At 43.7% G+C, this 27,840-nt stretch overlaps 1 protein-coding gene across 3 annotated transcripts; it reads left to right on the top strand.

Annotated features, from left to right (window-relative positions):
* Window positions 1-246: 246 nt before the first annotated feature.
* Window positions 247-26,505, top strand: PPP1R7 (protein phosphatase 1 regulatory subunit 7). 3 transcript variants are annotated; one of them, XM_067539014.1, is made up of 11 exons: window positions 278-344; window positions 1,617-1,694; window positions 1,851-1,973; window positions 9,663-9,718; window positions 10,754-10,819; window positions 13,013-13,143; window positions 14,601-14,763; window positions 19,284-19,400; window positions 20,456-20,560; window positions 21,985-22,071; window positions 25,210-25,599. In XM_067539014.1, the coding sequence occupies exons 4-11, from the start codon at window positions 9,686-9,688 to the stop codon at window positions 25,384-25,386; spliced, it is 879 nt and encodes a 292-aa protein (XP_067395115.1). In that variant the 5' UTR covers window positions 278-344; window positions 1,617-1,694; window positions 1,851-1,973; window positions 9,663-9,685; the 3' UTR covers window positions 25,387-25,599. The 3 variants fall into 3 exon arrangements, with proteins under 3 accessions (XP_067395114.1, XP_067395113.1, XP_067395115.1); XM_067539013.1 differs by lacking the exons at window positions 1,617-1,694; window positions 25,210-25,599 and adding an exon at window positions 26,158-26,505 and having other exon boundaries at window positions 247-344; XM_067539012.1 differs by lacking the exon at window positions 1,617-1,694 and having other exon boundaries at window positions 247-344.
* Window positions 26,506-27,840: the final 1,335 nt, after the last annotated feature.

Here is a 27,840-nt window from a genome sequence, read left to right as displayed (position 1 = left end):
TTCTTGTCAAATTCTTGTAATCTCTTTTTAATATGCCAAACTTAGAACTGACAGAAGAAGCAGCTGCGTGGGTAGGCATCATCCCCAGTTCTCAGCACGCTTGTCAGAATCTCCCTGCTCTAGCCAGTGGAGAACTACATCTCCCGTGAGGCTGCGGGAACTACACGCATGCGCAACAGGACCCATGCGGCCCTCTGCAAGACCGCGGTTGAGCTGATTGGCTGAAATCCGTGCCCGGCTCAGACCGCTGATTGGGTGTGCCCGTTGCTGCGGCGGGGGCGGGGGGAGGAAAAGCGACATGGCGGCTGAGAGCGGAGAGGGGCCGCTGCAGGAGATGATGGAGGGTGAGAGCCCGGCCGCGGCTGGGGACGACCCCGGGGGGAGCTGAGCCCCGTCCCCAGGCTCCATCTCCTCGCAGCAGCCGGGGGCCCCAGCACTGCGGCCGGGGGCGGGGCTGGCCCCTCGGGACTACTGGGGCGAGGGCCGAGCCGGCCCTAGAAGAGGGGCAGCCGAGCGGGGCGGGCGAGGGGAGGAGGCCGCGGCCAGGGAGTCGGACTGGCCCTGGGCAGCGGGGCGGCCGTGCCTGAGGTGGCAGGAGCCGCGGCGGGGGGGAGCCGAGGTCTGGGCGACGCTCGGGGCATCGGGCCAGCTCCCACTGCCGTCAGGCTGGGGCAGTCACGGGCCCGAAACGGAGCTGGCAGGGAGAGGGTTGCAGGGCTGGGCCGGGGGCTGGAGGGGCAGGGTCTGCCGGGGGGATGATGCCGGGGTGCTGGCCTGGCAGCCGGGGCCAACCAGTCCCTCCCTGCCAGCTGCCGGGCTTTGCCCTGGTGAGAGGAGACGGCTGGCCGGTGACAGGGGAAGTGGTTCCGAAGCAGGTGTGAGGGGTGGGGTTTGAAGTGTTAGTGTCGTGTGGGGAGTAGCCCGGACTAAGCTTGGTAAGGATTTGGGGATCCTGCACATGCAGATTGGGGATGGAGTATGTTGTAGGGGTAAAAATATGGGACTTGCAGGGGGACGGGGTCCTGTTCCTGCCTCAGGCTCACTGGGTGTTCTTGGTCAAGTTGCTTTGCCTTTTTGTGACTCATTTAAGCTGTTAGTAAAGTGGGAGGGTTGGGAGGCCAATTAATCACTGTGCAATGTCTGTTGATCATCAAATGAAAGATGCTATAGAAATACAGATTATTTGGGGCATTATTTGAGGTGTCTCTTAATACCTCCAAATAGGAGAAACATAAAAATGTGGTTTGTAGAAACATGACTGAATCATCTCCCACTCCCCCCAAAAATGGAATAACGTGATGTTTAAGGTCATTCACAGTCACATAACGATGAACCTCAGTGCTCAAGAGGCTTTGCTCTACACTGAACTGAAGAAAGCATGTCATGAAATTATGAAATGATCTCATGAGTTGTTGCAGAGGAAGTGGTCTTCTGGGTTGCAACTTGGGAATGGTTGATCTGCAGGCATTTTTTAAACCCTTACCACCATACTACCTCACATTGGTCTGGAAAATATTAGTATTCTAAATGATCTTTAAATGTCACAGTTCTAATTCTATCACCTTAATCTTTGGATGTGCACTCCATTGATCTAAGAAATTTCCTTTTTCCTCCAGTCTTCTTCCCAGATTGTTGGTTTTAGGAAGATGTGAAGGGAGGAAAAAGTGCTTCAAAAATCAAAGTAAAAACAAGGGGTAAGAGGCCTTTTATTTAAGACTAAACCTTTAATTTAGTAAACGTAGGATCTCTACTAAACTCATAGTGGTTTATGCGACTCTTGGTTATTGTACCGGCTTACTGCTACTGTTTTCTGAAAGTAGCCTAACCCTGCTGTAATGTGTTTTGCACAGTTGACAGGCGGGTGGAGTCTGAAGAGTCAGGAGATGAAGAAGGGAAGAAGCAAGCAGGTTGCATAGTAACAGACCTCAGTCAGCAGAGTCTGAGAGATGAGCAGAATGGGGAGAACTCAACAGGTACCTGATTGAGCTAAACCTTCATTTTAAGGATGGACTTCTTAATGCCATGTGTAATAAGATGTTTGTACCATTCCCAATTTTGCAGTTATTCTTATCATGTTTTAGTTAATTAATTACATGTGCCCTATGGATCTGTTTTTTGAGATTCACTTTATGGCAGTGCTTTACTTTTGAGTACTGACATATCTGTCTTTCCTTTTAGAGAACCATTTAAATCCTGCTCTTTTGTAGTACCTTTGTTTTTGTTTGTGTTTGCAAACATATTTGACTTTGAAAGAAATCTTCAAAGACTTTACAGTGCCAAAGAGAATAGGACTCTTCTGATGTACCTCATTATTATTTTTACTGTAGAGAGGTTGCAGGCATTGTTCATTTTAAAGTCCTGTTTTTGCTCCTGTCTTGAATCCTCTTAGTTCACAACTGGCACCATTATTATTTATTACTGTTTGTAATAGTGCTTGAGGCTTTAGTCGTCCTGATGGACCTGCAGGAGAGTAGCTCTGCTTTAGCAGCCCATTTAAGATCTGTCAGAGCAGATCCCTTTGTTTCAACAAAGGTCCAGCTAATACCCAATTACACTTTTTTGGTAGAAATTGTACACGCACTCTTTTTTTTTTAAAATTGCAAATTAGGGGTTCCAGCCAGTTTTCCATTGCCGTATAATCCTTCCTCTCTGATTATCATGTCAGTAAATTTAGAGATCACCCAACCTTAATGTTGGCCTTTAAAATTTGCAAGGATATACTCAGGTCAAAATAGCAAATTACTAGGAAAGTTTAAAATCCCATTTCCCATTCAAAGGATCCATTCCAGTACACTATAACACTACATTACTCATTATTGATTTCCTCCATCCAGTCTGGCTGAAATAATCTTTGCATGCTAGAGAGAGGCAATTTCCCTAACTCGCCAAGGGTAAAAGACCCCTCCCTAATACCCCCCATACACCCTTCTAAAGCAATATTGGCATATTTTAATATACATGAGTTAAAGGGCAGGTATCCTCTTAGCAATGACTGTAAAATACCAGTATAGGTTAGTGTTCAATGCCTGTTTAGTGATTTTTATATCACTTTTGCTCAGTTTACAAGTAAAAACCTGTTATTTTTCTATCTACTAATGTTGCATTGGTTCTGAAAGTCAAGCAGTGTTCTTTCTGGCTCCAGTACCACCACAGATATCAAAAGATTCTGCAATCAAAACATAATAGTTCTGTTGATAATGCAGGAGCCAGTACTGCCTGTAAAGTGGTAACAGGAGTAAAGAGCAGTAAAAACTTCTTTTTATTTGAGAAATAAGCAGATTACAGACAGACTATCCCTGGGCAATAGATCTGTTAGTACTGTTTTTATTGCCCACTTTGCAGAGTTGAAATACATTTTAAGGTTCCTATTACAATGTTAAGTCACCTGTGTTGCACATATATTGATATGTCTGGTTAGACTATTAAATATGTAATCCCTCTTAATATGTAGTATAAAGAATATTGGGGAGTCAGCATTGCTATGGAAACCTTCAGAGGGGTAGCCATATTAGTCTATATACAGAAAGACAATGAGAGTCCTGTAGCACTTTAAAGACTAACAAATTTAGTTTCTGCAGGCATAAGCTTTCGTGGGCTGTAACCCACTTCATCAGATGTAAGGAATAGAAATTACATAGGAGTCACAAAATTCAGCTACCAGGTGTGACGTATCATCAGGGAAAATGTTCCTGGTGGCTTGTAGTCCATCTTTTTGTGGAATGTTGGTGTAGAGAGCTTCTACATCCATAGTGGCTAGGATGGCGTGCTGGTAGCTGAACTTTGTGACTTTGTACTGACCTACAACTACTTCAGATTTGGAGCTAATCTATACCTTCAAGTCAGTGGCACAGCTATGGGCACCTTCATGGCCCCACAGTATGCCAACATTTTTATGGCTGACCTAGAACAACACTTCCTCAAAACTTGTCCCCAAGCACCTGTCCTTTACCTACGCTACATTGATGACATTTTCATCATCTGGACCCAAGGAAAAGCCCCTCGAAGAATTCCACCAGGATTTCAATAATTTCCACCCCACTATCAACCTCAGCCTGGACCAGTCCACACAAGAAATCCACTTCCTGGACACTACAATACAAATAAATGATGGTCACATTAATACCACCCTATACCGAAAACCAACTGACTGCAATACATATCTTTATGCCTCTAGCTTCCACCCTAGACACATTACACGATCCATTGTCTACAGCCAAGCCTTAAGATACAACCGGATTTGCTCTGATCCCTCAGACAGAGACAAACACCTACAGGATCTCCATAAAACATTCTTAAAACTACATTACCCACCTGGAGAGGTGAAGAAACAAATTGTCAGAGCAAGACGGGTACCCAGACGTCACCTACTCCAAGACAGACCCAACAAAGAAAACAACAGAACACCACTGGCCCTCACCTACAGTCCCCAATTAAAATCTCTCCAACACATCATTAAGGATCTACAACCTATCCTAGCAGATCATCCCTCACTCGCTCAAGCTGTGGGAGGCAGACCTATCGTTGCTTACAGACAGCCTCCCAACCTGAAGCAAATACTCACCAGCAACCGTACACCCTACAAGAAGACCAATCCAGGAACCTACCCCTGCAACAAACCCTGTTGCCAGCTCTGCCCACACATCAACTCTGGTGACACCATCACTGGTCCTAACCACATCAGCCACACCATAAGGGACTTATTCACCTGCACATCTACTAATGTAATATATGCCATCATGTGCCAGCAGTGCCCCTCTGCCATGTACATTGGCCAAACCGGACTGTCACTATGCAAAAGAATAAATAGACACAAATCAGACATAAAAAATAACATCCATAAACCAGTCGGAGAACACTTCAATCTCCCAGGACACTCTGTCAATGACTTGAAAGTTGCCATGCTCCTACAGAAAAACTTCAAAAACAGACTTCAAAGAGAAACTGCTGAGCTTGAAATCATCTGCAAATTTGACACAATCAAACTGGGTCTGAATCGGGACTTGGAATGGTTATCTCATTACCAGAAGTAATTGTTACTGTTCACACATTCTCACCTTCTAATCAATGGTTGTAAATAGGCCTCAACTACTCTAAGTGAATGGACTTTGCTTTTATCTACATTCTGCATTGTTACTTACCCTTGGATATGTGTGTATATATATATACCTCCTATGTGATTTCTATTCCTTACATCTGATGTTACAGCCCACTGAAGCTTATGCTTGCAGAAATTAAATTTGTTAGTCTTTAAAGTGCTACAGGACTCTCGTTGTTTTTGCTATGGAAACCTTAACTCTTCTGCATTTCCTGACTTTTGTGTATTTGATTTTAAATTACATGTCTGCAGGTTGTTACACATGATATATATTCAACACGTGATTATGACAATGAAGAAATAAACTGTATTTATAGTTATTTGGCACCTTGGGACTTCTCACATGCTTTTTGCCTGGACTATTTTAAAAATGCCAACTGTGTTAGAAGACTGCCACTAAAAAAATAAATAAATCAGCAATCTGTCTTTATCTATAATTTCCCTTTTCTTATTTGTGGCAGCTAAAAAGTTCCCCAAATTTCCTATTTTCATGCGAAGTCTCCAGTGACACATAGAGTGGGCTGGAAGAACCAATCTTTCTCAACCCATGGGAAAGTAGATCGTGTACAGCTTCTCTGCCGTACAATGGGGATAAATGCTTGTGGGCGAGGAGGTTAGAAGGAGGAGGGAATGAGAGGGTTTTTTTCTGGCTCCTGTATTTTACATATTAAAAAAAATACTCTTGAAATATTTCATCTGGCTTATTTATGTATTGATAACTCATGCTCTGCCTCTAAAGCTGGACTGCTTTAAATAGCATGACTTAAAGTAACTAAGGCAACCCAGCTTTGCAAGCAGATAGATACGGAACATACAGGAATATGTTTAACATATTAAGCATTGTGTTTAGTATGAGGTGTTAATTGCAATCCTAACTATCATTTAGGCATTCTAAAGATTGCCTATATTGTGGCACACCCAAAATAAACGCTAATGTGGTAAAAAAATTGTATTGGCACTTGTTTGTGATAACAGATTGATGTGTGAGTAGCAAAATCAGGAGGGCAGCCATGTTCTTCCCAAATAAATCTTTATCCAGAGACATGAAGAGTGCTCTGGGAGGGGCAGTTCTATACTGATGCAAACCTTTGTCATTAAGAGGATCCATTACCTTATTGATTTAAGTACAAGACTGGGAGTCACATGTGGCAGAACCAGGAACAGAAACCACAGAACTTGTGGGTGACCTTAGGTAGATAGTTTACCCATCTGTGGCTTTAATTTACCAAATGTCAAATGGTGAAAATACAGAGATTTTTGTGAGTTTTAATTAATGTCTGTTTAGTGTACTTAAAGGACATTGAGCTTTCCAATCAAGGATTGCCAAGTAAAGTAGTATTGAATTAATCCATTGCCACCAAAGAAAGCACATGTGAACAGTCAATACGAGGTGATCCTGAGGGAGCGTGTCATGTTGTATGGGAAGGAACAAAGCACAGAAAGTTTGCAAATAATACTAGTGTTTTGTTAATTTCAATTATCTATAAACTGTATCGGTCTGGCAGTGTTGTTCTTGCCTCCTGTACCTTGTGCCCTGCAACAGGCTATTTGTGCTTCTTAATACAAGGAGAATGTGTTAGTCTTAAGTGAGATCTCAAATAATTGTTGTTCCGGTCTTGGCCTGCAGATATTTAGTTGGCTAGCTGTAAATTCAGTTGAGCTGTTCGTTGTTTGCAGCATAATTTATTTGGCTGAAGCAGTTTGGCAGCCTTTTTTACCCTAGTCATTCATAAAACGTGTATGGCTTTGGCAATGGTGGAGCTTCTCGACATTGCTCAACTAAGGTGCTTCATCCCAAACCAAGAGGGATCATAGAATCATTGAAGATTAGGGTTGGGCGAGACCTCAGGAGGTCATCTAGTCCAACCCCCTGCTCAAGCAAGACCAAACCCAACTAAATGATCCCAGCGAGGCCTTAAAAGTCTCTAAGGATGGAGATTCCACCACCTGCCTAGATAACCCATTCCAGTGCTTCACCACCCTCCTAATGACATCTTTTTTTCATAATATCCATCCTAGACCCCTCCCATCCCGCAACTTGAGACCATTGCTACTTGTTCTGTCATCTGCCACCACTGAGAATAGCCTAACTTCATCATCCCTGGAACCCCCTTCAGGTAGTTGAAGGTAGTTATCAAATCCCTCCTCACTCTTCTCTTCTGACCTAAACAAGGTCAGTTCCCTCACTCTCCTCATAAGTCATGTGCCCCAGACCCTTAATCATTTTCATTGCCCTCCGCTGGACTCTCTCCAATTTGTCCACATCTTTCCTGTAGTGGGGGGCCCAAAACTGGACACAAGACTCCAAATGTGGCCTCACCAGTGCCGAATAGAGGGGAATAATCATTTCCCTCAATTTGCTGGCAAGGCTGCTACTAATGCAGCCCAATATGCCATTAGCCTTCTTGGCAGCAAGGACACACAGTTGACTCATAGCCAGCTTCTTCTCCACTGTAACCCCCAATCCTTTTCTGCAGTACTGCTGCCTAGCCAGTTGGTCCCCAGTCTGTAGCAGTGCATGGGATTCGTCCATCCAAAGTGCAGGACTCTGCATTTGTCCTTTTTGAACATCATATTTCTTTTGGTCAAATCCTCCAATTTGTCTATGTCACTCTGTATCCTATCCCTACCCTCCGGTGTATCTACCACTCCCCCCAGCTTAGTGTCATCCACAAACTTGCTGAGGGTGCAATCCACCCCATTCTCCAGATCATTAATGAAGATGTTGAACAAAACCAATCCCAGGATTGACCCCTGGGGCACTCTGCTTGTTGCCGACTGCCAACTAGACATCAAGCCATTGGTCATTACCCGTTGAGCCCGATGATCTAGCCAGCTTTCTGTCTACCTTATAATCTATTCACCCAACCCATACTTCTGTAACTTACTGGCAAGAATACTGTGGGAGAGCATATCAAAAGCTTTGCTTAAGTCAAGGTATATCATGTCCACCACTTTTCCCCACATCCACAGAAGGCAATCAGGTGGGCCAGACATAACTTGCCCTTCCTTGGTGAATCCATGCTGATTATTCCCAATCAACTGGAAGGATCACAGCATAATTCATTCTTTTGGCATCTGCTGAGGCATCCCACCAGCATATCGATTGGTGTCAATTGTGGCCAAGTTTTTTGTGATGCCACTCACAATAGCTGCCAAACCAGAAGCTTGTTTCACATCAGATGGTTACAAGATGTGGTCACTGCTGGTTTATGCTGTATTCAAATTAGAAAGATAGAGGTCAAGGGCTCCAGATCATTCACCAGTTCCTTTGAGTCAATCAGTCCTCCCATTCTGAAGTGATGAAATAGGGACAATAGTAAAAGTAAAGCAGGTGAGGCACATTATAGAATTTGAGAATATTAGCAAATCTGTCTGACAGACTTTGAGTTTGAATTCTGTACCATGCATCCCTACAGTGTTGCAGGGGTATCAGGTACATCTAGGAAATACACTTGTCCAGTGTAGTTGGATATTAGTTATCTGAATGGATGCTTGATTGAACCAGAATACAAATGTGATTCAGTATTATTGAAGGGACTAATGGAGTGAAATCACACAAAGCGATGCCAGGATTAATCCAAAGTCTGTGTGCTCAGTGGTAGTTAACAATTCTTGTAGGTTTCTTTCAGCATAGGTGGACCATATGTTTGAAATGTAACCTGTTCATATGTTGTATATCTGTCTTTTGAAATCTTACACTGAAATTGATACACCCAGCCCACCTTCTTCACCCAATGGGAAATGCACATGAATTATTCAACATTAATCTGTCCACTAAACCTCTCTCATTCTAATGCTGTGCTAGACATGCATGAAAATACTGGGCTGTCTTCCAGAGATGTAAAAGCATTTCCCAGAACAACGCACCCAGCATGATAAATGCTGCGTTTTAAAATATTGGAGTGCTTATTTAAACAAAAAGGAAAAAACATGGAAGAAGGCATGCAAACCACTAACATACGCTTTCAGTATTTATGGAAATAAAGTGTACGGGTGGAATTCTTCACGTGCATGTACAAGTAGGTCAATGTGTTTCCACCGGACAACCTGTGTGGGCTAGTTTCTTCCCTTGGAGCATTGTACTGGGTTATCCGAGGAGATCAGTATTTCAGCAACTGTGGCTGTTCAGAAGGGAAGACTGAGAATGTGCAGGAGTAAATCAGTGGCCCTAAATGTCAGCGTAGCTGAAATATCAACAGTCCTGCTAAAATCTGACATCCCAATATTAGTCACTGCTTCAGCATACCTGGCTATTGAGCCAGCAGCATTTACCAGCTTCCAGAGCTAGGCTGGATGAATTACAATTATTTCTGCACTGTGCATCAAAGTATGAAATTCTGTTAAGTAGTGAGGGTTACACTCTCAGCTGGATACAGTGTTGATATTCACATAGCTGCAGCTTCTGTCCAGTGCAGGAGAGTCTCAGAGCAGTATATTTCCCACCTTCCTACATTGCCTAAAGACATTCACTCCCTCACCCTCTGCCCTGTGGGTAACCAGTGCAGCCTTTCCATCAGTTGCTGTATAACACAAGTTTATATTGTATGTTCTCATTCTGCTGCAGGAGAAGCAGAGACGCCAGTGGATATGGAGACAATTAACCTGGACCCAGAAGCTGAGGTAATGCTTATCGGACTTATTTAAAGAAGGAAGGGCAGACAAAGGATGACTAGTTCTTTGAGAAAGTATCTGAACTCTGGACAAGAGGAATAACTCTTCCAGAAGTGTTGGCTATCCAGATCGTCCCCAAAATTGATTGAGTTTTAAGATTAGAAGCAACTTTTTTAATCAGTAGCTGAAATCTTTTTTGTAACAACTCAGGATATTGGGACAAGTGTAGAGTCGTTTTAAAGCAGAGATGGTATAAACCTCAAACAGGTTGTAAGAATTTGTTGGACTGTCTTTAAAGATCTCATTGCTGTTGCAAAACTTTATTCTGTCAGCACACGTAGGTAGTTATCCATCCAGCCTGTCAGATAAATGAATTGTGAGAGATTGTTTAGAGATTTGTCAAATTTTGGCAGGTGTTATATTTCACTTTTGTTTGTCTGTTTTGCTGGCAAAAACTGAACAGCAGGGGGTACAGATGGTAAATGCATTAGCTGTTCACCTGTACACAGCTGTAGTCACAGAACCACCAAATAATGTGACACAATTGGCAGTCTCTGCTGAGCAGAGGCTGAGGACTGGCACAGTGAAGGATGCTGTAGTTAGGATTGAGGTACACTAGGAAGGTATGTATGGGATGCCCATGTAGTACCTGGCTCTAGCCAATAGAATTAGCGCTTTATCTGCATAAGATCAAAACTCATCCGAAAAACTTTCCTTCTGTTAAATGGACCAAACACTGGAGGTTGCTATGACCAACGAAACATTCTCTAGTTCAGACTTTTTCAGCTGTAGGCAGACATGCAGTCTTGGGCAACAAACCCAACCTCCCCCTTATGCTTAATGGCACAGTTGCCTGCAAGACCAGATTTTTAAGAGGAAGTGGTCCTATTGAGGCCTACATATTCTATTAACCTACAGTCTCCTTTTCAAGGCAAGGCACAAGCAGCATTTGTGTTCTGGACTTCGAAGACACTATCATGAAAAAAATCTTCAACCCTAAACAGCCAGTGGGTGAGTCAGAGTCTTCTCTCTCTTCTCTTTCAGGATGTTGATCTGAATCACTTCCGAATTGGAAAGATCGAGGGGTTTGAAGTGCTCAAGAAAGTGAAGGTGAGACTCATAAAGAATGGTGAACATCAAAGTACAAACAATTTGAAGAGCTAAAAATCTTGTGACATTTTTCTGTAAATCAACCAGTATGATGAGTCTTTCTCTGGCTGGGAATCAGCAGAGATTCTAATGAGCAATAACCTTTTAAGATGTGTGGCTGTGAAGAATGTAACTTTGCCCCTCTGCCACGCAGTAGCAGATGTCAGGGCCTTGTAAATCTGCTTCACAGTGGAGGAGAAATCAGTGATGTGGAGCCTAGATTTATTCTCAGTGTAACTTGCTTTATTTACACCTACACGCCAGTCCTGGAATGAAGGTACATGCAACTCCCTTCTTTCAGGATTCTCAACCCAACACAAACTCTGCTTCAAGAATTGACTATAATCAGAACTCAAGGCAGAAAGCAAACTCTCCTGCTGTTTCCACAGCTCCCTGTCTGCCCAAAGCTGCCTCTATACAAAGCCTTGTGTAACCAAAAATTAACATTACTACAAGCATTTCTTCCAAGACTTGAAAATTTGCTTGCACACTAAAAAAAATTGGAAGACTGTTTATCAGTGCAACCTAGTGATGCCTACCATAACCATAACTTTTTAGGGCTTTCTGAAAATCACTGGTGTGCATCTTGAGACTATAGTACACTCTGTGATAGGCTGAAACATAAAATACGCCTTTGCTGAGACACTAAGTTCTTTGGTCTTTGGAACAGCAAAAAGGATACTGAACCCCAATTTGAAGTGTAACTAGCTCCAGCAGGACTGCTGTTAACAAAACTAGAGAAGCAAAATTCTGTAGAAAAATGTATTGGCTAAGTGCTTTTTTCAGCATAGCAAGGATTCTTCTTGCGTGATGGTCCATCCTTTCAGCCAGAAAGTCCTGTTCTTCCAGTGAAAGTTTGGCATAGCAGAATCCTTCCTACAAGATGATGGGAACCAGGCCCCTCTCTGCTTCTAGAACATGACTCTTTGAGCTGAATCCTACAATCCTCGAGTCCATGACTAAATACCTATTGACTTCAGGGAGAGCAGAATTGGGTCTTTAGTTAATGGACTAGCCACAGCATTGGTTTCTTGCACTCCTTCCTCACCTATACCTGGCATGGCTGTGCTTCTCTTGTTCTTAAAGAAACTGGGTAGCTATTTCATCCTCCTCATGGTAATGGGGGTGAACTATAAAATGTAGTTTGATGGGCTCAACGGGTAGTGATCAATGGCTCGATGTCTATCTGGCAGCTGGTAACAAGCAGAGTGCCCCAGGGGTCAGTCCCGGGGCCAGTTTTGTTCAACATCTTCATTAAGGATCTGGAGGATGGGGTAGATTGCACCCTCAGCAAGTTTGCAGATGACACTAAGCTAGGGGGAGTGGTAGATACAGAGTGACATAGACAAATTGGAGGATTGGGCCAAAAGAAAACTGATGAGGTTCAACAAGGATAAGTGCAGAGTCCTGCACTTAGGACAGAAGAATCTCCTGCACAGCTACAGACTGGAGACTGACGGGCTAGGCAGCAGTTCTGCAGAAAAGAATCTGGGGGTTACATTGGATAAGAAGCCGGATATGAGTTAGTAGTGTGCCCTGATTGCCAAGAAGGCTAATAGCATATTGGGCTGCATTAGTAGGAGCATTGCCAACAGATTGCGGGAAGTGATTATTCCCCTCTATTCGGCATTAATGAGGTCGTATTTGGAGTATTGTGTCCAGTTTTGGGCTCCCCCCACTACAAAAAGGATGTGGACAAGTTGGAGAGAGTCCAGCAGAGGGCAACAAAGGGGGTTCCAGGAAGGATGGAGCTAAGCTGTTCTCAGTGGTAGTAGATGACAGAACAAGGAGCAATAGTCTCAAGTTGCAGTCGGGGAGCTCTAGGTTGGATATTAGGAAAAGCTTTTTCACTAGGAGGGTGGTGAAGCACTGAAATGGGTTACCTAGGGAGGTGGTGGAATCTCCATCTTTAGAGATTTTTTAAGCTGCAGCTTGGAAAAGCCCTGGCTGGGTTGATTTAGCTGAGGTTAGCCCTGCTTTGAGCAGGGGGTTGGACTAGATGACCTCCTGAGGTCCCTTCCAACTCTAATCTTCTATGATTCTATTGTAACTCCAGAGGGGTGGTGCTCACTGTCATTTTCGGATGCATTTTTTTCTTGTGTGGTTTTTCTCACTTTGTTGTGGCTTATTTTTTAAATTCTCCCCCATGCTCAGACTCTGTGTCTGCGTCAGAATTTGGTGAAGTGCATCGAGAATCTGGAACAGTTGCAGACTCTCAGAGAGCTGGATCTCTATGACAATCAGATTCGGAAGATTGAGAACTTAGAGGCCCTGACAGACCTTGAGTAAGTATCCAGCTTGGAGGGAATAACCAAGACTGGGTGGTGACAGACTAAATGAGGCAGCCAGTCTGCAAGCTTTCTATAAAGTGGTCATCAAGGAAAATGTATCATTAGGCATTTTAAAAAAAACCTTAATGACACAAGCTGCACTCGCTTTGTGTTTGTAGACTTTTCTTGTGGAGATTAACATGGTGCAGCACAATGTCTTGTGATCTACATTGGAGTCCTGCTGTAACTCGGTTTCATTATTCTGAAGGCCATCAGGGACGGGAGACAGCTTATGAATAAAACCAAAAATTAAATGTGCTGCAGATGTTCAGCTGCAGTGCTGCATGGCAGCAATGGATTTCTATCCCAGAGAAGAGGAGCATAGCTTCTCATTGTTCGGTGGTGACCACTCATACTAGGATTTGCATTATAGAAGCAGCTACAGACCCTGAGTGAAATTAGAGCCCCGCTGTGCACAGCAGAACCACATAAGAGACAGTTTCTGCCCTGAAGAGCTTCCAGCCTAGCTAAGCAAGGCAGACAAAGGGTGGCAGAGAGAGAGTATTTGTTATCCTCATTATTCAGTGCCTCGCTCAAGAGCACAGTGAAAGTCTATAGCAGGGAACTGAATCCCAGTCCAGTGTCCTAACCACAAACCCATCCTTCCTCTCCTAGCAGCTGAGTTCTGTACTGTCCTGGCCACAGTACATGAGGCCTTGCAAGAGATGATAAAATGTTGGGGATACTGACATTCAACTTCATGTAGACTGAGTACACAAAACCCTCTGCTAGAAGTGACTGTCTAGTGCAGTGATGCCCAAACTTTTTATGTCATGTCCCCCCCTTACTCTTGTCTGTGCCTCCTCCTCCCCCCCCCCCCCCCAAGCCAGAGCTGGGAGTAGTGCCATGGTTGGGGCTGGGGGCTGCAGCCAAGACAGGGGCCGAGGACAGGGGCCGCAGATGGAGGTGAAGCTAGAGAAGAGTGGGGCTGGGTGGCACTCCCTCCCGGCCCCCTGTGGGGGTTAGTCTGGCCCCCACCATGCCCCTCCCAATGTTCCCTCTGCTTCCCTGGGGGGGTGTTCCCCACAGTTTGGGGTTCTCTGGTCTAGTGCTTAAGGGAGGTTTTGCTTTGGTGCCTTTCAGAGAGAATTCCCATAAGGATGTGCTTGTAAGCATCTTGTAATAGCATTTTTTAAACTGGAGGCCAAAATGCCACTGTTGTGTTGGATTCAGGTTGTGATGTGGAAGTAGTGCCAATTTTTGTGTGTTTCTTGAGACTCTGTGGAACGTTTTAAGCATATACTTAATCTTCTGTATGATAAACAAATACCATTTCTGATTCCCTGTAGCTCAGTGTGCTAACAAAGTGCTTGAGCTCCACAGGTGATAGGAAACTTGCTTTAGATCCTTCCCCCTTGTATGCAAGTCCCCTTTCCATGGTCTCCCTTTGCTTTTGCCTTGCTTCATTGCAGGATCCTGGACATCTCGTTTAACTTACTGCGACACATTGAAGGACTAGACCGGCTCACCCAGCTAAAAAAACTCTTCCTGGTCAACAATAAAATCAGCAAAATCGAGAACCTGAGCAACCTACAGCAATTACAGATGTTAGAACTGGGATCCAATCGAATCCGGGTAGGCACGTCTGCACTGTGTATAGTAGAAGCAAAATTAACATCTTCTCTATTTGGTGAAAGTAGATAGGATCCAGTAATAGCTGGCTAGATACAACTGAGACAACCCAGTCGTGTCACATAGAAATGTGGAAGGGACAGATAAAAGGAATGCACATATTTTTTAAGAAAAAGGGAGTAGTTGTAATATCTGCTATGCAAGATCTGGAGTGGTAGGGAAGGGTGTAGTCCTTTCCAAGTCCTCTTTCTTGCCTTTGGATGCTGACCAGTCCTGTCTCTAGAAGTGAGGTCAGAAACCAACCTAGAAAGGGAGCAACTGCTCCTTTTTTCTGTCTTGATCTGCATAAATCTTGGAGACTGGAAAGCTCTGTCCTAGTGAAACTATCTGAGATAATCCAGCTATGCTACTTTCCCTTGATTGGGACCTTTTACTCTGTTTACACTTTAGCTGTTATATAGAACTGATTTGGCATAACAGAAATGGTCAATTTTATTATCTGGGTGCTTTTGAAAGTTTTACCAGAGTTCAAATGTCACTTAAGAGCCTAAATTCTGTTGACTCAGTGCCTAGACGACTTTTTAATAAAGGATTTAGATATCTATGTCACTGTGCACGTCTGAAAATGTTATTTGCACTGACTCCTTTTGTTCCTTTAAGGGACAGTGCTCCCTGGGAAAAGAAAATCATGGGTATTATAAAGGGGGGATGGCGGCGGGGGGAAAGCTGATTTCTTTTTTAGTGTCCATAATCTGTCTTGAAAATACTCAGGCTTTTGTAACAATGTAATCATACTGGAATAGTTTCATGAGCTTGCTGGTGTAACTGAAGCAGTAATACTTTCCATACAAAAATCAAAGCTGTCTCACAGTACACCTTGCGTTGGTTGTGCCGAGGTTCTTAGATGTCCAATGTGGTGGTCCTTAGCTGTATGTTCATAGGGCAACTGATACCTTTGTTCCTGACATCCAGACACCTACTGAGGAGTGCTGAATCCAGTATCCGGGAAATGCAGCTGCAGAATATTGCTTGTCTCCTCTCTCTGAGAAGATCTTGATACTACTGGGAAATCGCCATAACACACTTGTAGCTCTAGAAGAATAATGAGGAACGGAGACCTAGCTATAGTTACCTCTCTTCCCCTCTGATTCCAAAAAGGGGGTTCTGTGCATTTTGGTGCCTGATTAATTAAAATCCAAGATTAGGCAGTTGAGGATTGAGTTGAGGTTAAACACACAGTACAGTAATCCTGTAAATTGGGTCAAAGAGGAAATCTGAGATGGGCCAACCCTCTTTCTGAGCTCCCATTGGCAGGGGTTGTTGATGCCTGAGGTTTGCAGACAGGAGAGGAATACTTTGTCTTCATCTGTCTAGCCATAAGGCTGGAGAATTCTCTCCCTTTTGTCCTGAAGATGACTGTGGAATTAGCCCTTGATAAAGGCTCAGCACATGGACTTTATTTGTTGCTTTATGCTGGTTTTAATTGTACGTTTTTAGTTGTGTAGCTTTTATTGCAAAGCATACTAGATCCTTTAATTATATATTTATGTAGTGCTCTTTAATTACTTCATGAATCTCCATTTGTTTGCAAAGGCAAAACACATACCCCTGGCTGACACTTTCCTCCTGATATTGTGGGGAACACTACTAATCCATCAAGAAGTGTAATGTGTCTTCAGTCTCCCCTCATTGTTTTGGAGATTTGTAAAGCTGAACACAGTGCCTGTTTGTGTATTTGAAGGCTACTGAGCTCAAATCTGGGTTGTGGGGTGTTTGTTTGTTTTTTTCTCCCCTCCCCCCTACTTCTGATTTATGTTGCTTCATGCAGGTCTTGCTAGCCTATGGTAAGAGTTAACTACTTCCTTAATTTACAGCCTGAAATGCCTGTAAATCTCTAATCCTACTACTGACTTTTCCTTTCAACCAGTTTTCTTCACCCATGCGGTTTTCCTACTCTTAGGGACACTGTCAACTTCAAGAAAATGAATGAGTGGTTTCAGGTAATACAGACCCCTGCCACTTGTGTGTTCTCATGCTGTTGCTGGGTGTGAGATCCACACAAACAAGGAAACATGTGAAGCTGACTATACACAAAGTGCTGTCAAATGCTCAAGATAAACAATCCGAAATAGAAATACTTCTTTAATATCATAAAGTATAGGCATCTTAGGGAATGCTTGTAACAATAGTAGGTAGAGAAATGTCAGTCTGAAATGTAATTTCTAAGTTGATAGTATCCCTTTAACCCAACATCTGTGGCAAAGCAGCTGTTGTGCTGAAGGAGCAAAGAAGGAAAGCATCTGAGGTGGGGCGAGAGTTCTTGAAGTTTTCTCTTTTATCATAACCACTTGTTAGCACGTTTCTGTTCATGGAACTAGGGTGCAATTCCTTGCCCTCCCCTGTGGTCAGCCTTTCTCTTAGGCTGAAGGGGAGGAGGGCTTTGCTTGCTTTACAGAGTGGATAGAGTTGCCTTCACAGCTAAAAGAGAGGCCAGTCCATTTCTCCCCAACAGAGGGAACTATTGCTTGTGAAATGAAACTGCTGTGGTGAATAAGACTGCAGTTTTGGAGCTGCAGCCAGTTAAATGATTGGGAGTCTTGGACTTTGCACAAACAGGGCAGCAGGATCTCCATAGGTGGCCTGAAGAGAGAGGCAGGAATCCAGCAAACTGAACTCAGTGTGTAGGGATCTAATACCTGTTATGGTAGGTGGGTAGGATTAGCTTCTATCCCACAATCTATGGGTATGAACGACAATATGAATCATTTTCAGGTAGAGAAAGACAGAGAGGATCCAGTTATGTCCTTGTACTGATAATTGGACCAGTGTATTGCTGCAGATAGGGTCTAGTCAGAAAATCTCTTGTACATTTATTTATTTATTTTTAAATGGTTACAAATTTAGGTGCATTGTCCTCCATGATAAAGGATTGAAAGGTTTGTGACGATAGGTCATGTCAGATTGTGTAACTTCTAAAGCTTATTTTAATGGAAAAAAGTGTTCTTATAAACTGATCACATTCTGACTTCTCAAGCGGCCTCATCCGAAGTGGCTAAATGCTGTAGTGCAGTTATGAGTGGAATCCATCCACTTCCAGGTAGACACAAGGAAATAGCCCCTGTCCGTGTTGGGTTTGTGGGCAATTAGAAACCTTATAGCTGTCTTCTGCGGTGTAACTTGTGCCATGTACTTTACAGTGGACAAATCCCTAGAGAGAAATCTATATGATGAAGACCTAAAAAAAGACCTTTGAAATTTCACTCTTGAACAAAGTGGTTTTGATATTTTGATGCTCGCTGCTTTTCTGGCTTGCTGACGGAGGGTGCATTAGCGCTAATGGCAAGAACACTGGAACTTGCAGCAAAGGGACAGTTGCCTTGCAAAATTCTCACTTGATGTCAAGTAACTCTTTTTTTTTTTTTTTGTGGAGGGCAGGTAAAGTGCTACTAATTCTCTGATTGGTGGTGTCGTGGTAATTGTGGGCAAGTAGGTATATTTTGTGCCTGTTCTGGAATATTTTCAAGCTGACTTTTTGCAAGACTGGACTAAGCCAATTAGAAAATAAATGTTTAACAGATGGTCTATCTCTGAGGTCTCCCATCTTGTTCTATAATATTTTCACTAAAATAAGCATCTCATTGACTGTCTCATTGCATTAAGGAGAGGCTGAAGGACGTACCTCAGGCCACACATCGCAACAATGGCAGAGTCAGGATTATGACTCAGGAGTTCCTAGCTCCCACTCCTAGATTCATTCCATTAAAGCACGCTGACACTTCTGCTGCTCCTGGCCCATCAGGCACACCCCACCCCATGTGTACTGGGTGTCGCATAACTGCTTAGGGTCGTGACTCTCAGGAGCACAGCAGTGGAGGAATGCGGTAGTTATTCTCACTGTAACATGCTCTTGGTAATACTGAAAATGTTGCCATCCTCAGAAAGCTTTTTAAAAGCAAGTCCAATCTATCTGCCAAAGATAACTTCCGTTCTCATTACAATCAACCCAATCAAATGTCTTTATCTTATGAAATTATTTATTATGTTAACAGAATGAATTTTCTAAATGGATTCAGCTCACTATTTGTTCTGTATGAGGTGGGATAAGCAATTCCTTAGAAAGCAGAAGCCGTTATCAAACTATTAGATTTCTTTGGGGATTATAAAGAATAACGTGAACTTCACCAGAAGAATTGCATCTTTCCATAGGCTGTTTCCCCTTTCCTTTTCCCATACGTATGGATGCCAGATTTTCTAACATTTCTAACACCTAAGATTGCTTGCTTGCAAAACCCCAGATGGAAAACATCTGGATGGTATGGCATAAGGGAGCCAATCTGAATAGTCATTTTAGGACTTCCCAGATCCAGAAGGACAGTGTGATGGAACTGATCAGGAGATCTAGGTTGCTTGCTATGTTTTTCCCCGCTCATCTGAACTCTCTCTCTGAATGAATACTGGTGGTGGCACCTCAGTCTGGGATTGGTGCCCAGAGCAGTAACACTGTCTCCTTTGGTCATTTACAGGCAATTGAGAATATTGACACACTCACAAACCTGGACAGCTTATTCCTGGGAAAGAACAAAATCACCAAGCTCCAGAATTTGGATGCACTGACAAACTTGACGGTGCTCAGTATACAGGTATTGGTCCTCCTTGAGCTTCCATTCCATTGTGACAAGGGGACATGTAAACCACACCACAATTCAAAACAAGACAGCCTCAACCAGCAGGTCTGCACTTTGTCTTCAGCTCAAATTTTTAAAGACTGCACATTTCTCTCTGCTTGGTATTTTGTTTCATGCCTTTTGAAATTGGAACTGCAAGCACTTTGATGAGTGCATCAAATGGGTGTCCAGTTTTACATTGGGTGGGGTGGGGAGAAATACTTCTGCATCGTCTGCTGAAATATGGTTTGCTAATGTCTTATAGTAATACAGTAGGGTTCACCCTACAGCAGCAGTCCCCGGAAGACTGCTTTTCTCTTGCTGCAGCAATGGAAGAACTCTCCTCAAGGCTGTGCTACATGAGGGGATTTATCCTTTTCTGACCAGATACTTAAGTGTCTCACTTTTGAAATGCAGAGCTAATAAAAGTAGTGAAAAGCATTTGAAACAATCTCTTTTTTTCCCCCTTTACATCAGTATATCAGCCTGGCATATTCCAGCAGAGGGTGTAACGAGCAGACCTACAAAATGTTTCACTGCCAATAAAAACTTAATAGTATATGTGACAGACACAATAAGCACATAACAGATGTATTGGCAGTACAATATGTTTATAATCGCTACATCATCCTCTTCCTGAGCTCAGGAAAGAGCAATGGAAAATGAGTGCTGTTGAAGTCTGTGCCTGGTCTTCAAAAGGGACTAACCGGAAAAGGCCTTCAGGGTTGCAGCTGTCATAAGTAGGGGAGAATCCGAGATCTGCCAGGTTTGACGTGACTCTGGCTCACGTGGAACTTGCTTGTGAGTTGGTTACAAAAGGTTCAAAGGAATTGAATATCCCAGATTCAGCAAGTAAAGTGTGTGCAGTTCATTCCTCTGTAACAGACAAAGTCATTCCTTCCCAGGCACTTTATTTCTATCTAGATGATCTGTGGTCTGTAGAAATGTTCTTGAAATTCTTTCTTGTGCAAGAGTTCACTCTGGTTTCATTCCTTTGGGCTGGACTTTCACTGTCTCCTGTACAATTTCAGAGCAACCGGCTGACCAAGATCGAGGGTCTGCAGAACCTAGTGAATCTGCGTGAGCTGTACCTTAGCCACAATGGCATAGAAGTCATCGAGGGACTGGAGAACAATGTGAGCTTCTCATTGGCTTTCTTTAAGGAGGTGTCAGGGCTGGCCTCGCAGTACTTCCCATAATGCTAGATTCGTCTTAAGCTGTTGTTGCTGGGAGGTTTCGGTTTTCCTTAAGTTACCCAAAGAAAGTTGAGTGTCTCGGAAAACTCTCTAAATTCTTTATCCATTATACTTAAAAGAACAAAACAAAATATGTGCCACCTCCTCTTCTGCTGGAACATGCATGTTTTCTAGTCAGTCTGGAGTGGACTGTCAGACTACTGTACCAGGTAGATGGAGTCTTGAAGCAGTTAATGTAACTATCTGACTGCTAACTAGCACAGGGAGGGCTAGCAGCACTTTTGCTCGTTATCTCTGCTGCTAAACTCTTGAGTAGAAAGCTGAATTGGATCTAGGATAAGTAGCTACAAATTTGTTTCACAGAGGCACCAGAAATGACTGAGTGAGCTGTTATGGGTCAGAAGAGGCAAACCTTGCCATCTTGCTCTTTTAATGAGTCCAACTTTCTGTATTTCTGCCTGAGACTGCCCTTATGGAGAAGCCTGTGGTGTTTCAATGGCCTTTCACTAGTAGGTGGCATTGTGAGGCACCATACCCTGGCGATCAGAGCAGTTTGTGGCTTGGACTACACTTAACTTGGCGATTCGGAGGCAGTCGACGGGAGTTACACAAGTTCTTTGTGTAACTCCCATCAACTTCTGTGCTTCTCTTCTGCGTGCCATCTTCACTGCACTGTGTTCCCATCGACGCAGCGCTACACCACTTGAGGAGGTGGTTTTAGTATGTTGACCTTTGGATCGACTGAACGGGTCTTCACTGACCGCTCAGTTGATCCAGATAAGTCGATCTGACAGCGGCGACTTTGCTGCTGTCAGTGTAGACATAGCCAGAGTAATTTAGCAGATCTCCTGCATATACACATCCAGGGATAAACTTCTGGACTTCCTGATGCATAGAATTCCTGGCTTTAACCCGCCACCGGAGAGAGCTCTTTTCAGCAGATTCCAAACCACCTTGTTTGGAATGTCTCATTGCGAATCTGAGGGTATTACAAGGAAAGTTCGCTGCTTAGGAGCACTTGGTTCATCAGCAGCTACTGGCCAACTGCTAATTGATTTCAGATGTAACATGCAGCTTCTGGGAGGCTGGCAAGCTATCTTCTCTGCTATAGCTAAGCAGGGAGAGTTCTCCTTGCATTGCATGTATTTTCTCTCATATTCAGAAGGCTTATAATCCTGAGGAGGAGTATAGGACAATACTAACTGGTGCCTGATTAGCCAATTCTGCTTTTGCTAGCTAAACATATAGCCAGCTGGCAATGATGTTACTAGCTCTCCTCATAATTTTCAGCCCTGGGACTCAGAAAGGAGGCTAGAGGAGGAGATGAGGAAATCCAAGCTAAAGTTTTTATTTGCTTGTTTTAGAACAAACTTACAATGCTGGACATTGCATCCAATAGGATCAAAAAGATTGAAAATGTCAACCATCTAACAGAGCTGCAGGAATTCTGGGTAAGTGCAGGCCTTCCTGAAATAGATACATACTGAAAGAATGAAATCCTTCTTGACTGGGTGAGGCGGGCAGGGTTTAAAAGGGTGAGTTGTACATTTCTTGTACTCCAGCTCCAGCGCTTATTAGCTCTAATGTGGACTGAGTTTTTTTTTTTTTTTTTTTCAAGTCTCCTCTTTCTTCTGGTGGCAAAGTTGTAACCTCTTCTGCTTACCTGCCCACATGGAGGGAAGGTGGGGATTATGAGAAGTTAATCACAGTTCATTCATTTTACAGGTTTTTAGTGGTAGCAGGTCCTTAATTATGTTAGGTGCCTATCTCCTTAGAGTACAGGTCCTGCTGCTGTCCACCTGCTGGAGCCCTGACCATGATGGCTATGAAGTATAGAGCCCAGCCATCCCCTGTTTTTGCACAGGCAGCTTCTCTAAGTTACAGTATGGCTGTGTAAAGGAAGTAGATATAATGCATTTTGATGCAGAGGTGAGCCAAAGTGTTTAAAAGCAATTTTAGAGTAGAGTCAGTCTGCTCAGTTTCTTGTAACCATTTGGGAAAATTTCAGCTGTCCTCTGGGTGTTTACAGTCCTGCTAGCTAGATCATAATACTGAGCTGGCTCTGGTTGGTGGTATCCTGGATGGCTAAGCCCTGCATTTTGTTTCTGAAGTTTCTGTCAGGAAAGGCACAAAGTTTGAACAGAGGAGCAGATGCCCATCTGGAATATCAGTACTACAGCCCCCAGGTTAGAAGCCATGCCCTAGTGTACAATGTTTCTTGCTATGCTCAGTTGGGTGTGTCGGCACTTGATCTGCTAGTGCTTGATAAATAGCAAGAGGCTCACTCTAGGAATTGCCAGCTGTGCTAGTGAGTGTGTCAGAGAAGCTGCTTTGTTCTGTTTCACACTTTCATCATTTGGAGCTTTTCACTATCTGAGCCCTTGGCTCAGTACATGGGTTTCTTGGATGGTGCTTTTCCAATCCTTGAGTATGACCTTTCAGGGGTCATATTAGTCAGTTTTGTGGTTCCCATCAAAGGATGAACTGCCTTTATATACCAAGGAGCTAAAGCATCCTATAAAGTGTGGCATCCTATAGTCCTCAAAGTGAGACAGTACAGACTAGCTGGTGTGTGCAGAATGGGGTGTGATTCTTTCTAAGTTACTAGAATCTCCCCTTTGAACCAAGTGGAGAAATTCACAAAGCATTTTGCTCCCAAAAGAAAAAGTTGCTCCTGCTGCTGGTGTTTCTTCTTCAGGAAGGAAGGGGAGGAACCTAATTCTGTAGGACTTTGACTTTGCGCAGAGGCCAGTACTAGAACAGAGAGCAGTGCATTGGTAAAAATCTGCTCATGATCTCTAACTCCTTTCCTCATCCAAGCCTGGAAAATGCCCTCCAATTTTCCCCTTTAATAGTCTTTTAACTTGGCCCTACATCCCTCCTGATGGAGAGAACTGAGTAAAATTCTCTTCAAAGCACATCTGTGTTGCTCTTACTCTAGTTACAGTTTCACTGAGTGAGGTATGAAGCCCACCTACAGAATTATTTTTTTTATTAATTGCAGGACTCCAGTTCCTAAATGCTGTATGCTCTACTCAGTGCCCCAAACAAAGGGTATTAAACTTAGCACAAATGTAGTATCACAGAGCAACTTGTTAAGTCCAGGAATGTTGCCGATAGTTTTGTCCTGCACTAGCTAGGTATTTATATGGCTCCTGTCACTATAGTGCATGAATGCCTCTGTCACCTTTGGGAGGTTGGGAAGAATGAGGCACCAACAGATTGATTTATCTGGGGTCACACAGGGACACTCTGACAGAGCTGAGAAGTGATTTGCAGGGGCCCAGTCCAGTGTCTTAATCCCATGACCATCCTTTGCTGACACGTGGCCCCTGGTGTTAGAGCAGCTGTCTTTTCTGGGATGGTGGGAAGTAGGCACTTCAAAGAAACACACTGCTTTTCCACTTCACAGTTGCAATGTTGGGGAAGCTGGGAGTTCTCAGTGCCCCTTGCCTTGGTTTCCTGATATGAGTGCTGAAGGAGGTCGGATCCCTTATTTTGAGTTTAATGATATTGCTGCAGTTACTTCTTCTGGACCTCCAGGCTGTGCTCGCAGGAACAAAGTAGAGCTGAAGCTTTCCCATCTGGGATGGGGAAGTGCGGCTGCATGGTATGATACCCCACTGGAACTGCCAGGATTCAAACTTGGGACGGAGTGGTAGCCACACTGCATGGCATGTTTGCTTCCCTTCCTCTTGCCAGCTGTGGTGCAGAGCACTGCCAGCTACTTCATACTGTCTACAGTACAATGCATGGAGTCTCTCTGTGCTATGGAAACCATCCCACGTTTCAGAGGGTTATATTCTAGGCAGCAGTGTTTGAGGGAGCCTGGCTGTCAAGAGGCCACAGTTAGCACTGGGGGGTTGGCTGCAGTGTGGAGGTCTGAGGCCTCTCTTATAGATGGCCCTTGCCTCTGGATGTACTGAGATCTGAGGAGGTCGTAGACAATGCCCAGGTTTACAGCTTGAACTGTGCAGCCTCTTCTGCTGGAGTCAGAGTGGCTCCCGATGGAGACACAAGAGGAAACCTCCTGAGTGGAGTGGAGGCTCTCAGCATTCCCACCTCTATGTGAGAATGTCCTGCCTAGGAACGGCTGGTGCCCTTAGTTTGAAGAGCTCAAGCTTCACCTTGTCAGGCACAGGCTGTCTTTAGAGGAACACATGGAGCTATCCTTGAGGCCAAACCTGCAGACCTTCTCTGGCAATGCACTGCAGGGAAAAATCACAAGGGAGGTGGGGTTTGTAGTAAGGCGGTCCTGGGAAGCTCTGTAGATGAGATCTGGTAGGTGGCATTTCTGTGGATCCTCTTAGGCTTTAACAGAACTTCCCTGTATCTATGCACACTACACGGGGGGGTGGGCGTTGTTGTTGTGCATGATTTTGCTGAAGAATAACTGCTTGGAGTAGGGAGCAGAGAAGGCTCAGCAAGGTTTCACACTGAGGAAGCTCCTCCGGTGTCATTCTTTCTAGCTAGGTTCCACCAGACTGGTGATGTCCCCTGGTTCTTGGTAACAGGTGACTCCTCACGAGCAGTGTCTGTCTGGGTTATGTTCTCACTTTGCTGGGAGTGTTCGTGTGTGTGCTTCACAGATGAATGATAATCTCATTGAGAGTTGGAGCGACCTGGATGAGCTGAAGGGAGCCAAGACTTTGGAAACTGTATATCTGGAGAGAAACCCCCTGCAGAAGGATCCCCAGTACCGGCGCAAAATCATGCTGGCTCTCCCTTCCGTCCGGCAGATTGATGCCACATTTGTCCGATTCTGAACCTCCGGCCTGCCCTCCCTCCTTCCTTCCTTGAAGAAATGTCCCAGCTGGGTTTTTTTATCCACTTACCACTACCCAAGTCTTCAGTACACTGTCACAGAGCAGATGGCCAATAAAAAGCACTGAATAACAGATCTTGTGTATAATGCACTCTCTCTCATTGTTTTTGAAATATTATTATGATTATTATTATTATTAAATCTTAACACATGATATTTCCTGGTTGTCCAGGTGTCTGTTGTTTTTGTATTGAACTTTTCATCAGCAAACTTCTGTGGCCAGTCTGAGCCAGCAGCTTGTCTCTTGGGTCTCAGAATCAAGTAACCATGTTGGTACCAGGAATGAAAAATCTTCTGATCGTTAACACCCGTTGTGAATAGAGCTTCAGTTTTTGTAGTGGGGGAGAGAATCCTTTAAAGGCACTGAACTCTGTTAATACACCTGCCCTTGTCCAGACTTTCCATCTTTTCTGATCCCTTTTGATATAAGCAGTCATCGGTTGGAATATTGCTTAAAAACCTGCTTAAATTCTCAATGTAAAACAAAAGTCTGGGCTAAATAGGATGTGTGTCTGCAAGTGTCCACACACTGTTACATGCTGCCACTGTGAGAGCAGGGAATCAAGGTGGTTGAGTAAGGAGCTAGAGGCTAGTGTCTGGACTAGAATGGGAAGGACTGTGAATGTGACTTTTAAATCTAAGAAGGCCTAAATCTGTGCCTTACATTATTTCCCCCACATTTGTGACTTCATTTGCCCCCTTACTTCCACAGAATTAGCCATAAAAAATATAGCATACAGTGTATGAGGCAACTCCCTGCTATGCTGAGGCAGAGGCATTCAGAGATCCAAGAGGATAGACCCTGCTTCAAAGTAAAGGCATCTTCAACATTCATCCTACCTAGATTTTTCTACCATATCAGTTATTGTGGTATTGGAGCCCCATCCCTTGCTGAAGCTAGGACAAGAAGTGGAATTGACTGTATTGTGTACATACTATTCTGTGCTATGCTTTTGTTTGCCCTTTGTACCTCACTATCTAATGTAGTTGGGATTTTACTATTAAACATTTTTCATTGTTTGAATAATGCACTTAAACAATAAAAAATATGTTCTTCAAATTCTGTATTCTCCTTAGCACACTCAGGGTATAAATCCTCATGTTCTAAACTTCACATGTATCTAAACCTCGAAGGCTTTGCAGCATAGTTACCATCAGGAAGTCTTCTAGGTGACACCAAAATAATGGGATCCAGTGAACTCATTCCTTCAAGCAAAGTTGTGAGACATCCAGCAAGAACGAAGTTTCAGAGTTCCCGATGCCATGTTCTCCAGTATGTCAGTCAAGCAAAAATATCTCCTCTTCTTTGGTTTTGAGGTATTCTGCTCTGTGGCACAGAACTGCACTGTCCTTGATAATTTGGGTGAACGTAGCATCATACCCTAATGCAGAAATCTCCAAGTCACATGAAGATATAACTCTCAAAAATGGCAGTTTCCAACTGCTCCCACGTTCCTTTCCATAGCAGAAATGTCATCCAAATGCTAATGAATAAGAGAAGCTCTGGAGCAAAGGATTTCAGTTCAAGTGGTGTTGATTCCTGGTTGACTTTCTGAGTCAGTCCCAAAGGTGTGGGTATAACCTTCCTCACTGATGTTCAGGACTTCAGAAGGATTCTTAACACCAGTTCTTCAGTCCAGGTATTTCTGCCAGACTGCTATAAAATGCTGAAAGTGACAGAGGCTGATGTAATCTAAGAATCCTAGCAATGGCCCCGTGTGCTGAGGCAGAGCCAAGTAAACCTAGACCACCCCGACAGATGTTTGTCCAACCTGTGCTTAAAAATCTCCAGGAATGGGAATTCCACAACCTCCTTTGGACGCCTATTCCAGAGTTTAACCACCCTTAGAGTTGGAAAGGTTTTTCTAGTATCCAACCTAAATCTTTGTTGCTGCAAATTAAGCCCATTATTTCTTGTCCTACCTTCAATGGACACGGAGAAGAATTGATCCTTGTGCTCTTTCTAACAGCCCTTTACACATATGAAGACAGTTATCAGGTCATCCCTCCTCCCCATACCCCCTCCAATCATCTTTTCTCAAAACTAAACATGCCTTTTTTCCCCAGCTTTTTCTGATAGGCTGGGTTTACTACACCTTTTCTCATTTGTGTTGCTCTTTTGATACTCTCCACTTTGTCCACATCTTTCCTGAAGTGTTGCATCCAGAATTGGACAAAATACTCAGCTGAGTATGGAGTCTGAAGGAAACATCAAACTGTCTCCTTTCTGAGTACTTTGGAACCCAGGAACTACAAAACTGTGCTTGTTTATTGGAGATTGGATGGTAAATCCTGCTATCTTAAAAATTATATGGCCAAATACAGAGCAGCCATCACCCACTACGATTTGAGCGCTGTTTTTCTCTGACCCTCAGTGAAGTTTCTATTAGCTGCC

Source organism: Emydura macquarii, unplaced genomic scaffold (genome assembly GCF_026122565.2).
Source record: "Emydura macquarii macquarii isolate MOO-44397 ecotype Brisbane River unplaced genomic scaffold, CSIRO-AGI_Emac_v2 contig_499, whole genome shotgun sequence".
Classification (NCBI taxonomy): domain Eukaryota; kingdom Metazoa; phylum Chordata; order Testudines; family Chelidae; genus Emydura; species Emydura macquarii.
The sequence above is the reverse complement of the archived record's forward strand: the minus strand, read 5'-3'. Positions and strand labels throughout refer to the sequence as shown.